We start from the raw sequence: 14,642 nt of genomic DNA, 5'->3' as shown, positions 1-14,642 counted from the left end.
CCTCAAAACACATTACAGTGGATTGTTAATACGTAACCTAAAACACATTTGGCTTTTTTTTTTAGCATGAATAATTTTGAATTCACTGGAAATTAAGTTACAATTGTTGCAGTTTTATTCATGTAGACTTAGCATTTGTGTCACTCACAATTCTTAATTATCTTAGTACATATTTTATATGGCACAATATCTGCACTCGTACCATCTCCAGCCTCCGCTGAGAGTGTAACACATGGCACCAAAGTAATAAAAATATAAGCTCTAGAGTGAGAAGCAAAGCCGAAACAAGCCATTTTTACATATAACTTAAGTTTAGGTTCTGTGTAGTAGGTTGATCCCTTACTTAACCTTTAATAAAATTGGATTCTAGGGTATCTATATATAAATAAAAAATAAAGTTAATTTTGTTTCATAATTCCATATGAGCAAGTGCCTAGGAATGTATTACAATGACATTTAAACTTTAGCATTAGTCCTATTGGCTGAAAAATTGCTTTGCTTTTTAAGCAACTGTTTTTGAGGTTAAACATTAAAAAGCTAAGTTGTTGCCATTTGAGAAGGTTATTAGGATGATTATTGTTAAGACTATGTGATCATATCTGTACTGATTGAATCTGCCTGTATTTGACCTTTAATCTCCTGCAAAGTCATCTAAGAAGTCATTTCCACTTTTTACATAATTTGGAAATTAAAATTTGTTACAAATCTGGATATGCTTAAGACTTCATCTCCACAAACCTCTCATGCCCTGCAGATTTCCCTTAATGGGCTCTCCAGTTGTATGTGCATCTAGATCGAGGTCAGATTCTTTGTGTCAGAATGTTAATTAGTGTATTTGTACACACGGAATCTCCAAGTACAGTTCCAGATGTTGGGTGAAAAGGGAGGTGTCTCAGCTCAGCTGGCCGCGTCGGCCTGTGTCTTCATGTGGTGCAGTTACGGTGGTGTCCGGGGGGTGGCGGGAGATGGGAGTGAAGAGGTATAATCTCCTTCCTTCCCACCCCTACCCACCTTCCCCAGAACGCAGCCTTTTGAAACCATTGGATACACGTGAGACACTCAGAAGTGCTTTGAATCAGCCCTGACAGTTGTAAAAGATGAGTCATGGCTGTTTCTCTGCAATATATAGACGTTTCCATTTCAGATAATAAAGATCAATTGAAATATACCAACATCCAGACCCCGGCCCTGGCACGCACCACCTTTAATCTGCTCCTGCTGCCTTGCCTGGGATGCCCCACCCAGTTTCAAATGTATTCGGCCTTTTTCTCTGATCAAAATTTCCCCAGGATAATTTCAGTTCTCATAATCACAGTGATTTTCCTGAACAATTCTGACTTAATGAAATGTTATTATTTTAAAAACAATGATTTGTTCAGTGCATAATTACACGAGATTTTATTCTTTTTAAAAAAGAAATACATGATACTGCTTATATGTGGAATCTAAAAAAATGGTACAAATGAACCTATTTACAAAACAGAAATAGAGTCACAGATGTAGAAAATAAACTTATGGTTACCGGGGGGGAAAGGGAGAGGGGAGGGATAAATTGGGAGATTGGGATTGACATATACACACTACTGTATATAAAATAGATAACTAATAAGGACCTGCTGTATAGCACAGGGAACTCTACTCAGTGCTCTGTGATGACCTGTATGGGAATAGAATCTGAAAAAGAGTAGATAGGGCTTCCCTGGTGGCACAGTGGTTGAGAGTCCGCCTGCCGATGCAGGGGACGCGGGTTCATGCCCCGGTCTGGGAAGATCCCACATGCCGCGGAGCAGCTGGGCCTGTGAGCCATGGCCGCTGAGCCTGCGCGTCCGGAGCCTGTGCTCCGCAACGGGAGAGGCCACAACAGTGAGAGGCCCACGTACCACAAAAAAAAAAAAAAAATATATATATATATATATATATATATATATAAATAAAAAAGAGTAGATACATGTATAACTGAATCACTTTACAGCAAAAACTCACAAAACATTGTAAATCCACTATACTCCAATAAAAATTAACTTAAAAAAACTATAAGGTATCAATTGAAGCAACAACAAAAAAAATCCCTTGACTTTGTGTTTTGGCTCTTGAATAAGGAAGTGCATGCCCTATATTCATGCAGCCTGTTAAAAATATTCACTCTGTCATACTAATGAAAATGTATCACCCTAACACATTACTCTGCCAGGGTATTTTAATTTAGAAAGAAAATTCCTAGAGGTAACAGTAGTGGTTCTAGATCCTGGTTCTGATGAAAGGACTCTGGCCCCTGTGAGAGAGGTAAGGGATGTATTTTGTTTATGCCTCCCCGGTGTTCTTTAAACCATGTCAAATGGTTGACTCTTCCAGCAATACCTCAGTGCCTTTTTGCAGGAAGAGGAAAATGTTTTCAGTGTCCTGTACCCAGAAGACCAAGAGCTTTGAAAGAGTCAGATAAGCTGGTCTTTGACTCCCGGCTCTGCCATTTACACTCATGCAACCTTGAACGTGGGACTCAACCTCCCTGAATGTTAGTTGTTTCTTCTTTTTTAAATGAGACAATAGTGATACTTTTCCATGCACAAGTGTTGTGACTCCTTGAAATAATATATGCAGGGCTCCTGAAGCAACACCTGGTGCATAATACATGCTCAGCAGTTAACAGCTCTTACCATTATGATGATGAAGATGGTAATAATAGTAAAGCATTCACTACTCTATGGAGGTTTTTTTTTTTTTTACATTCTTAATAGAACTGGTAATAGTATCTGAAAATTCAGATTTCTTTGTCAGTACTCTAAGTAGATTTAATATTTGGGGGCTGCTTTATTTGTTTTTTTTTTTACTTTTTTGTGTTTTTTATTTGGCTGTGCCGTGTGGCATGCGGGATCTTAGTTCCCCGACCAGGGATCAAACCCGTGCCCCCTGCATTGGGAGTGCCAGGTCTTAACCACTGGACCACCAGGGAAGTCCCGGGGCTGTTTTATTTAATAAAACTTTTAAAAACATTTGATTGCTTAAATGCTTTTTTATTGTTACAAATAAACAGGGACTTTTCTAAGTATGGTCCCTGGACCAGACATCGTCATACCCTAAGAACTTGTTAGAAGTGTAAACTTCGGGTCTCCTCCAGGTCCTCCTAAATCAAAAACTCTGGAGGTTTTCCCAAGGCCTCCAGGAAATATTGATGCCCATTCAAGTTTGAGAGTCACTGCTTTAGAATATATGGGAAACACAGTAAAGGGTGACTTTCATGATCCTACCTTCCGGCAATAACCACTGTTAAAATTATATTTCCTTCTAGTCTTTTCTCTATTTATGTGTGTATATACAATGTGTGTGTGCTTCTAGTCTTTTTCCTATGCGTATGTATATATACTTTTTAAAAAACATATGATCATATTGTACTATGTGGGCTTTATAGTCTACATTTCCACCTTCAATATTATGTCATGACCATTACCCCATGTCATTAAATTTTATTTGAAAACATTTTTAACCATATGACTACCTATGATACCATTCTGAGTGTCTCATAATTTATTAACCAACCCCTTAGCCATTTGAGTTGTTTCCAGATGTGCTGGAGGAACACAGCAGCATAAGTGAAAATTTGTATTCGTAAATCACTATGAATATCTATGATTGCATCCTTAGCGTACATGTATTACAAGGGTGGAATTGCTGGGTCCAACAGTATGAGCATTGTTTTAGCTCTTACTATGTATTGCCCAATCATCTTTCAGAAAAGAGGCGCCAGTTTGTACTCTTAACGGTTAGGGAAAGTGTGCATTCCCCAAAGCAGCTCTAGGAATTAGTCCTTTTGAGTATGTGTCCAGTTTGATAGAAGAATGTTTTGTGATCTGTAAGTCAGTAAGATACCAGTCGACATCTCCTAGTCTTTGTCCTGGCCTGCACTTTTGTACTCAGAAACATCAATGGTAGGTGCTGTCTTAGAACTTGTTTCTTAGATGCTAAGGTTGATTTCAAAGTTTTACTCTTCCCATATTGCCTGCCTTTCACCTCACGCTGACTCTGCAAGTTTTCTTGAAAGGGTATTGGAACTCTTCTCATGTGTGCTGTGGAACAAGCCTTCTGGGCAACATGGGTGTCATGGTGATCCTGGGTACCTAGGGCTGTAGGGATTGAGAACGGCTAGAAGGCCTTCTAGGAAGAGAACAACGAATTGCTTTTGTCGGTAGTATCGCAAGACAGTTCAGAAACACTTCATATTAAATCTTGCTAGAGAGGGAATTGTGGAGGAGACCTGAGATTGAATGTGAGGTAAGTGCTAAATTAGTGGAAATAATGTTTTATCATTACGGAGGATATCCTGTATTCGTTCAACTTAAATAGCTATGGTGAAGGCTGGTTTATGATACCTTTATTTTTTCTTTTTTTCTAACTTTATTGAGATATAAGTGACATACAGCACTGTATAAGATGTACGGCATAATGATTTGACTTACATATATCATAAATGATTATCACAGTATGTTTCGTTAACATCCATCATTTCCTATAAATACAAATATTTTCTGAATCTTGCAGAATTTTTAAAAAAAAATTTAATTGTGGGACTTCCCTGGTGGCGCAGTGTTTAAGAATCTGCCTGCCAGTGCAGGGGAGATGGGTTCAAGCCCTGGTCTGGGAAGATCCCACATGCCGTGGAGCAACTAAGCCCGTGCGCCACAACTACTGAGCCTGCGCTCTAGAGCCCGAGAGCCACAACTACTGAGCCTGCGTGCCACAACTACTGAAGCCCGCGTGCCTAGAGCCCATGCTCCGCAACAAGAGAAGCCACCACAGTGAGAAGCCCGTGCATCACAAGGAAGAGTAGCCCCCGCTCGCCGTAACTAGAGAAAGTCTGCGTGTCGCAACAAAGATCCAACACAGCCATAAATAAATAAATTAAATTAATAAATTTATTTTAAAAAAAGTTAATTGAATTTTACACTGGGAAGAGATCTTAGAACTTATCAGTTCTGATACCATTATTTCACAGATCAGGAAGCCAAGGTCAGGAGTGCTTCAGTGACTTGTTCAAGGGTATATAACTAGTTAATGAGAGACCTAAGAGTTGAAGCCAAATGTGTTGACTTCTTTTAATTTTTTTAAATTAATTTTTATTGGAGTATAGTTGCTTTACAATGTTGGGTTAGTTTCTGCTGTACAGCAAAGTGAATCAGTTATACGTATACATATATCCCCTGTTTTTTTAGACTTCCTTCCCATTTCGGTCACCACAGAGCATTGAGTAGAGGTCCCTGTGCTATACAGTAGGTTCTCATGAGTTATCTATTTTATACATAGTATCAATAATGTATAAATGTCAATCCCAATCTCCCATTTCATCCTATCCCCTCTTCCCCCCTTGGTATCCATAAGTTTGTTCTCTACGTCTGTGTCTCTATTTCTGCTCTGCGAGTAAGTTCATCTGTACCATTTTTCTAGATTCCACATATGTGCTGACTTCTTTTGAGATCAGTTTTTTCCCCGACTCACGTCATGTGGCTTTTCATAAAATGAGACTTAACAATATGAGCTTGGAGGTGTACAATTTCCCTAGGGAATTCTCACACATCTGTACTTGAAATGGATTACCAAAGGGTGTGATACTGTTACTGATCCTATGAGAAGTTGTGATTGCTGGAACTTATTCTTTGAACGTCCATTTATTTTAGTTTATGTTGTGTTATACAGGGACGTCTCCTGGGGGTCTCCAGGGTAACTGGGGCTCCCTCGGTGCTGACATTTCCAACTTCCCAGGCAGTCAGAAGGTTGTCCTTGAACTGGGGAACTTGAATGGAAGGACGGTGAGGTCCAGGAGGACACTGAATGACCCAGTGCACCCCGAGAACCGACCCCTGTGGGCTGCTGCAGACTGCCACCATTTAGAAATCTTCAGTCTTCTAGGAAATGAAATTAGGCCTCCTAAATTTTATCTTGGCCCTACTTTTGATCACAGACCTCTGAGAAGCTTATGAACTTGGGGGCCCTCTCTCCGGAGGAGTGCCACCATGCAAATGTCGATTTATTTTGCATTCCATTTCAGGAGATTATGAATTCCCTGAGTGAACCTCTGTTTTAGGGAAACTTTTCCAGTATACGTTTTTCTCTCCTTTGCAGATTTCATGTAACATAATCATGAAAAGAGCACTTTAAAAAAATTTTTTTTTTTTTTTGCAGTACGCGGGCTTCTCACTGTTGTGGCCTCTGCCGTTGCGGAGCACAGGCTCCGGACGTGCAGGCTCAGCGGCCATGGCTCACGGGCCCAGCCACCCCGCGGCATGTGGGATCTTCCCGGACCGGGGCACGAACCCGCGTCCCCTGCATCGGCAGGCGGACTCTCAACCACTGCGCCACCAGGGAAGCCCGAAAAGAGTATTTTATATTTATGTCGTGCTTTCCAATGTAGAGAACCGTTTTGTCCACTTTTGGGCCCCTGCCACAGTCCTATCAATCGGTGCTATTATCCCCACTTGGCAGATGAGAAAACTGAAGCTCAGAAAACACAAGGATTTCCCTGAAGTCCTTTGGTCAGAAAGCCAGTGAATGGTACTTGGCATCTGGAACCAGGTCTTCTGGCCAGATCCACTGGGCTTTGGTCTGTACTGCCTGACATTACGTCAACAATAACGTGGAAATCCGGCAAGCAAAAATGAGATTACCTCCCACGTTTAGAAGAATGATGGGGAAACCCTACACAGATGCCAGGTTTACAACGTGAATTATTTATGGCGCAGCCATGGAAAGGGACTTGCAGGGTAAAGCAGCCATGGTGGTGTGCACTGGGGAGGCCCACTGCTCTGTTGCTGGGTAATCGTATTTACAAGTGACTGAGAGACCCTTCTATTCAATCTTATCCTGGAACACAGATATCACATGACCAAGAAGGGCACCAAGGGGAAACTGTAAAATGATATTTTTCTTCACGGGTTAGAAGGGCTTCTGGACTCGTTCACACCGACACACATAAATCAGATGCCATTTTTGTTGGAGCCATTTGGCAGGGTGTTTGGCTTTCTCAAAAAAATCTTTTTTTATTTAAATTGTACTCTTCCCTTGACTAGATCAGAAGAGTAACAGTTTTAGTATGTTTCACACGGCAACAACGCTTTGTATGTATTAAGTGAACAAAATGCCTGTTTTAAAAATGTGTTGCCAGAAGGCTAAGCAGACAATTGCCAGAATGACAGTGTGGCCTCGAATTCCCCGCAGAATAAATTTGAGAGCTGTCATGAGACATCCCAGCTTACTTTGATTGCATCGATGATGCCCAGAAAAAGAAGCAGCCTCAGACCCCCCCCTTCTCCATCCAGTTAGGGTTTAGCAGATCATCATCTATAAAGCGTGCTGTTCCCTGCAGTAGGATGATGCTGTTTTAAGTAAAAGCCACTGCCTTTGTACTAATTAGCGCCCATCATGTATTCTGAATTGTTTTTGATGATTTCCTTTCCATGCACCTTATTCTTATTTAATTATAAAAATAGTCCGTACTTGTAATCACATGGAATTCTCGAAAAAGAAAATTAATAGTTTATCCTTTATTCTGCTGGTTCAAATCCCTTTCCCACCTTACTTTCCCCTCTTTGAGGAAACCAATATTAACAATTTGTTATGTATCCTACTCTTCTCTTTTTTTCACGTAAATATTTCCTCATATACATAATATGGGTTTTCTTTCTTCTGTATTTTTTCAATAATGAAATCGTAGCAAGCTTAGTACATCCTTAATTTTTAAGAATTAGAGTGTAGATCTCTTTCTAGGTCAAAACATACAAATCTATGTCATTCATTTTAATAACTGGAAACATTTCGTCAGGTGGCTGTAGCATCCATTATTCTGCTTCTCACCTATTGGTGAACATTCTGGTTGTTTCCAGTGTTTGACTACAGCAAACATTTATTATTACAATATGAGCATCATTTTATAAGCTTTATGATCATCTTCCATTCAGTGAAGTATGTAGCTAAAGAAGTGAAAAAGGTAGGAACCTTCCCTCTCCAGCTGTCATCTGTAATCATGCACTTCTATAATTAGTAGCCTCTTCCATGGTAATAAAATCTTAGAGGTTTACATGCAGGATATCTCTTTATATCTGGAGCGGCCCTAGAAGTAGCTTTTATTTTGCGTTGGAGTCATTTGTGGTTAGCTTCTGTGTATGGATTCACTGCAGAGCAGAGGTGATCTTTCAGCTGTCATCATGTCCCATCTAGACCCCTTCAACAGTGAATCAATTACTTGGGTTTGGGCAAATCCAGTATACTCATGATAGACTACCCAATCAACCATGGTTTGCTAGTTTTACCTTGTTAGACAATAGCCTTAGATTTTCCTGAGTGAGAGAGCCTGGGTTTTAGGGTGAATTAATTTAAAAAGCGTTCTGTGGTATTTTGGAATTAGCGAGGGAGGGAACGATGCTTTGATGACGTGAAAAATTTGCCCAGATCACCTGGATTGCTTAATATCCGATAAATGATGTTACTGGCCACGTGGTTCCGGGTTTTGAGTACTCGGGAAGAATTCTTATCATCAGTATGACTATGAAAACAACCAATTTCTGTACGTGAAAACCAGCGCCTGCTTCTTAATGGGGCCACAATGCCTGTTGCATCCCATCAGACGTATAACTAACGAGGAGAATGACAGTTTTGCACGATTGTAGCCTTTACAAAATAACAGTTGCACGGCAAAGCAGCCGTACTTGAGGCCCTTGAAAGAAGCATACATGGTCCTTTTGCAGGTAATAAAATGGAAAATCCAATTTGCAATCGCAGAAGCAGCCTCTGAGTGACAAATGATCTTCAGGGCAGCGCCGGCCAGAGGGTCACCACTAATCACGGCGCAGGCTGGCTCCCCGCGTGGCCCGGGCCTCCCCGCTGGAGAGGGAGCGGAGGGAATCTGTGTCGGGGAGTCAGCCAGCGTGTCCGCGGATGCTCCACTTTCTAGCTTATTAGATCCTCTTTGTCACAGTGCTTAATGCTGCCGTCTGGTCCTTGTTAGAACAGCACCAGAGCGCCCGTTCAGGCTTCTAATCCAGGAGGTGGGCGAGGGCCCCTAACTAGAGCCAGCGAAGCGTGCGGCAAGTTAGGGCTCCTGCAGCCTGACTGACAGGCTGAGATGCTTCCTGCATGTTATTACCGGAAAGGGAACCCACCTCGGACAGCTGACGGAGGGGCTCAGCTGAGGCCAGGATAACTTGTTGCTGAGCCCATCGGGGTCGGGGTGGGGGCAGGTGTCAGCTTTTCCCACGGGATAATGGCCGAGCTCCACGCGTTATCTTAGCCCTCTTCTGAAATTGCCAGCCTTCAGAGCGAGGTGGGAGAGCCGGGGACACAGAGCCGGCTGGGAGGGCCCAGCTGCACAGAAGCAGGTACTGTGTTCTCCACCAGTGACATGAACTTGGAAAACAAAATCAGCACATCCTGTCCCCCCGAGCCTGCTTGTAGCTAGGAAGAGTCGGCGCTGGGCTTGGCTTGTGCGGTTTCCAGCTCTGCCATCTGTAATAGTTGCCTGCTTTAAGCTGTGCTGTGGGCATTAAGCATGGGTTTCATGGTGCTTTGTTTAAAAAAAAAAAAATGCACAGCGTCAACCACAAAGCTACTGTTTCGTTCCCGCCCCCGCCATCACTCTATTCTGTTAGGCTTCCCAGTTCTGGTCTTCTGTGAAGCACCTGTGAACCTGAAGTCTGCCTGATACTAACTCTGACGTAGGGTTGTTTGATAATAAACTAAATAAATGGGGGAGGGGAGGGTAACTCCTCTCTCCACCCTCCCCTCCCTCAGCTGGGACGTACAGATGAGGTGGAAGTGATAGAAATGAAATTGCCCGTGAAGAGCCTCTGGTCCTTTGTGCGAACCCCAACTTCCAGACATTAGTCGAAGACCCCTTTGCCCCGAAGGGAACGCGTCCAGCTCCCATCCTGCGTTTCCTGCGAGCTCCAGTTAGCAGCCGTCACTAGCCTTCCCCTCTGCCGTCTCCATGGACGGTGCTGAAATAGAGACGTTGCTAGGCATTGACAGATCTCCGGGGGGTTAGAGGCTTCAGACGAGACGGCCCAGGGAACATAGCTGACCTTTCTTGACACTGTTCCCCCAGGTCTGTCCTGCACGTGTGGCAAGCGGGGAGCATCGAAGTTTAGCACGTTATTCTCAGAGGATGACCGGCTAACAAGACTGCCGGCTTAGTCAGGGGCTGTTACTAAGTGAGCAAGAGGCCGTGTACATTCCAAAGTGGGTTTGTAGGCTGTTGGTATGAGCGTGCAGGCTCTTCCTTTTTGCACCTGTATGTAAATCTCAAGGATAATCCATTAAAACCTGCTCATAATGTCTGTACTTTTGGAGTAGTGGGCAAACCTTGGACCTGGGTGGGAGGAAGCTGGTGATGCAGCCTGGAAAAGAAGAGAGGGTCGTCGTCTTCTCACTGTCCCCAGGCAAACCTGGAATAGCTGAGGCTCGTCTTTGAGGTCCTTCCTAGACCCGTTCTCTGGTCCACGTTGCTCTCATATTGACCCAGAGCCCTGAAAATACAGCGTGCTGAGAGATCTTCTGTGCTCCAAACATAGCCACCTCCCCACCCTTCTTCCACAGAGTTAAAAAAAAAAACACCAAAAAACGATATTCCTGTGATACCCATCTGACCCAGAGGTTAAAAGGAAAACAATCCAGTTGAGTAAATTTGTGGTAATATGTGAATGACAGGGAGTCCTGGAAGCTTGTTCAACAGATACAACTCTACCCACTGGAAATTTAGACCGGATTTTTCATTAGAATAACCAATTTGGGGGGTGGGGATGAGGAGGAAAGATATTTAGAGCAGAACCGCCTTTATCAGGGAGATCCCCTTTGCTTAGGAATTGGATATGCTTTCCAGGCCTTTTTTTTAAAAAAAAACATATCTTTTTTCCAAAGGTCTCATGTATTATTTCTTTTCGTAGTTGACTCCATGCTGATGCCAGCGGGCAGGGCCTGGAGGCTGGAAGATGACACTGTGTAAGCGTAGGGTGTCTACGAGGTGAATGTTTTAAGAGAGATGCTTTTGCCTCTAGTGCTTCCGCCTCCAACTTTTTAGTGAATTGCTTACCCTGTGGTTACTGTCACCTGGTAGCTCAGCCATTCCCTCAATGGCCATGCTTCCTAAGAATAGTGGGCAGCATAACACACTCTGTGTTTAAAACAGGACACTTCAGAAATACAGACTTGTTTTAAATAGAAGACTTTTTTCCAGGAATTTTTACTACATTCATTTTTAGGAAATGTGGAAATTGGAGAAGAAGTAATGAGAGAATGATATGGACAAGAGGACACAAAGTATAGAGGAAATGAGATTATAGTGAAATTTAACCAAACGATCAGTTTGATTCTCGGGAAGCTGAAAACCCCTTCCTTTCTCCAAGTAAAGATAAAAACAAAATATATATAAATGGCAGTCCATTGCCAACAAGGTTACACCCTGGTGGGATACTCAGCTAAACCGAATATGTGCGATGTTTGGATTTCCATTTACCCCAAGCCATTTTCTGACTCATGGTTGAGAGAATAAAGCTCATTAATTTCTCAAGTGATTTAATATCTGACTAATGATGTTTAACCATTAAGATGAGGAAATTGACAATATTGATAATCTTGGAGAGAAATGTATCTGCTTATTTTTGTACTGAACACCAGCAGATTCTAAGTAGCTTTGGAAAGATCATGATGAATTGCTTGCTCTTAATATTTAGTCATATCTGCTATCTTTAAATGCATTTTATGAAATGGTAATCACTTTTATATTGGTCTTTTCTTTCTCCATTATTCTGAATAGTTGCAAGTTCATAGAGGCACACCTCAGAGATATTGTAGTTTGGATTTCAGACCACCGCAATAAAGCAAATATCACAATAAAGGCATTCACACCAGTTTGTTGGTTTCCCAGTACATATAAAAATTACATTTACACTATACTGTGGTCTGTTAAATGTGCAATAGCGTTATATCTAAAATAACAATGTACATACTTTAATTAAAAAATAATTTATTGCTAAAAAATGCTAACCATCATCTGAGCCTTCAGTGACTTGTGGTAGTAACATCAAAGATCGCTGACCACAGATCACTATAACATATATAATAATAATGAAAAGGATATTGCAAGAATTACCAAAATGTGACACAGAGACACAAAGTAAGCAAATGATGTTGGAAAAATGATACCAGCAGACTTGTTGGACATCGGGTTGCCACAAACCTTCACTTCATAAAAAATGCAATATCTGCGAACCACAATAAAGTGAAGCATGATAAAACAAGTTCTGCCTGTATAACAAAAAGAAGACAGATTCAAGGTATCGATTCTTTTGTTTTAAGAAGAAATACTACATCATCCTAGTAAACATTTTCTTTTCATTTCCAAAGCTCAGATTAGCTAGGAAATTGATGTGCTTTGTGCAATGCTTGCATCCTAGAATATGTTTTCCTTATCCCGAAGTTATCATTTATGACAATATTGGCCGTAGAGCCTGAGAACAGGACAGATAATGGCACTTTGGTTGTGTCCTGGGAAGAATAATTGCTTGGTGTCTTTCCTCAAAAAACCTTGGACTGTAGACCAGGGATCTGCAAATGGACTTCCTCCGTAAGACTTTTAGGGAAAGGATTTCAGTGAGTCTGCCAAGTAAAGGACATACAGCTCTGCTGTGTAACATCTGTCCCTGTGTCTTTCATAGGCAAGCAGGTTCTAAGAAGCTCTTTCTCACGCTGCCTTTTCCATTTTTAAATATACCAAACAGAAAAACATAGAGAGAGTCGACTGATCCATCCATCAACAGGTGGTACCCAGATGCTGGCTGCGTTCATTAACTCATCCTTGGTTGATCTAGGTTGACATGTAACCTGATAGCTTCACCAAGCATTGTAGGAAAAATAAGAGATTTGGAGTCAGAAGCCTTAGATTCAAATCCCCACTCTGACATTTTCTGATCTTGGACATATTACTTAATTTCCCCCCAGGTTTCCATTTCTTTGTCTCTAAAGCGATGTCAATTACTGACCTTAGGGATTATTGGAGAATCAAAGGAGGAAATGCTTTTTGCAGGTAATTTGTCAACTGGTAAGGGCTGCACGCGTGTGCGTTTTTACCCTCACCGTGTTGATGAGACTCATTTAGTGCTGATTCCGAGGTGTGCTTATGGTACCCGAATGAGGCGATAATTATTCTACTTGGGCAGTATTCTTATCTTTCTTCACTCGTGTCCTGCTTTGGTGAAAAGTGGTGTTGATTGGTTCAGGTTTATTTTATTTTATTTTTTGAATTTAATTTTATTTTTTTATACAGCAGGTTCTTACTAGTTATCTATTTTATACATATCAGTGTATACCTGTCAATCCCAATCTCCCAATTCATCACACCACCACCACCCCCCGCCACTTTCTCGCCTTGGTGTCCATACGTTTGTTCTCTACATCGTTGTCTCTTTCTGCCCTGCAAACCGGTTCATCTGTACCGTTTTTCTAGGTTCCACAAGGGTCAGGTTTAGATCAGATTGGACAAGTGGTGGTGCACACTGTCAAGATGGAATTTGGGGAGGTTCTGCCATGAATGGTTCTCTCGATCTTGGAGGGCCGTTGTTGTTTCTGTAGCAAATACTTGGGAAAATGAAGCAAATGCTTCATGTGCAAGAATTCCAAGTTTACTTCCTTCTTACATCTTTCCTCTCCTCGCTCTCTCCTCCCTCCCTCCCTCCGTCCCTCCCTTCTTAATTTCTTGGGCCAGTGTACAGTCACTGACATGGCATGTATATCAGTGATGACTTTCGGTAAAACTTTTTAAAAGAAATGAAATGACTCAAAAAATGCTTAAGGTTGTGCTCTGATTACTGGGCAGGAATTACTTCTTAGATTTGATTTCTGTTGGTTGGATGACCTTCACCTTTTTTTTTTCCCCCTCCTTCTTTTTAGGAAACTTGGATTTAACTGGTCAGAAGCAGATATTCAAAGCAGAGAACAACCCCTGGGTTACCCCCATTGCTGACCAATTCCAGCTTGGTGTGTCCCATGTGTTTGAATACATCCGCTCTGAGACGTACAAGTAGTAAGTAGACTGTGATTTTCTGAAATAGACTGGTTTTACAGTATTCGTAATTATGCCATTTTAAAAAACCTATCGTGTGATCTTGTCATTGGTGGCACCGAGCTCAGAGCATTTTAAAATTTTATTAATAACCACATGTAATTGTCTCTGTTATTTATAGATTATTGTTAATTGATATTTTCAAAGGGAATTGATACCAATTTTGTTTAGAAATCTTTTAAGGTATAAAATTGGCTGACTGTGCATGGCACTAAGGAGATTCACCAAATATATAAAGAGCAGAACATACTTTTTTCTCCTTTGAATGTAAAGAATAACAAACGTTATGAACAAAATTGTTAAGTGGTTTATTTATAAAATCAGTAGGGAATACTAAGGAAGCATCATCCTATTCTTCAGAAGCTTTTACTCTAGTGAGATAATAATCTCTCTAAGAGAAGAGATAAGGCAGAAGACAAGGAGGAGGAATCAGCTAGCTTAAGTCATAGCATCAAAATCTCTCAGGTCCTCCCCTCTGGTCAAGGGCACCTGTGGGGACCCAGCCTTAAAACCAAACTATTCCCACCTCTTTCTTCCTCAGTTTGTC

The 14,642-nt window shown here is 41.5% G+C and overlaps 1 protein-coding gene across 3 annotated transcripts in view; it reads left to right on the top strand.

Moving 5' to 3' along the window:
• RSU1 (Ras suppressor protein 1) overlaps positions 1-14,642 on the top strand; it is a 191,067-nt gene that overhangs the window by 87,325 nt on the left and 89,100 nt on the right. For all 3 annotated transcript variants that reach the window (XM_060097789.1, XM_060097788.1, XM_060097787.1), the window contains one exon: positions 13,924-14,056. In XM_060097789.1, the coding sequence (XP_059953772.1) occupies positions 13,924-14,056 (133 nt within the window). The remainder of the gene's footprint in view (positions 1-13,923; positions 14,057-14,642) is intronic.

The sequence above is a fragment of the Mesoplodon densirostris genome, chromosome 4, assembly GCF_025265405.1.
Source record: "Mesoplodon densirostris isolate mMesDen1 chromosome 4, mMesDen1 primary haplotype, whole genome shotgun sequence".
NCBI classification, from domain to species: domain Eukaryota; kingdom Metazoa; phylum Chordata; class Mammalia; order Artiodactyla; family Ziphiidae; genus Mesoplodon; species Mesoplodon densirostris.
The sequence above is the reverse complement of the archived record's forward strand: the minus strand, read 5'-3'. Positions and strand labels throughout refer to the sequence as shown.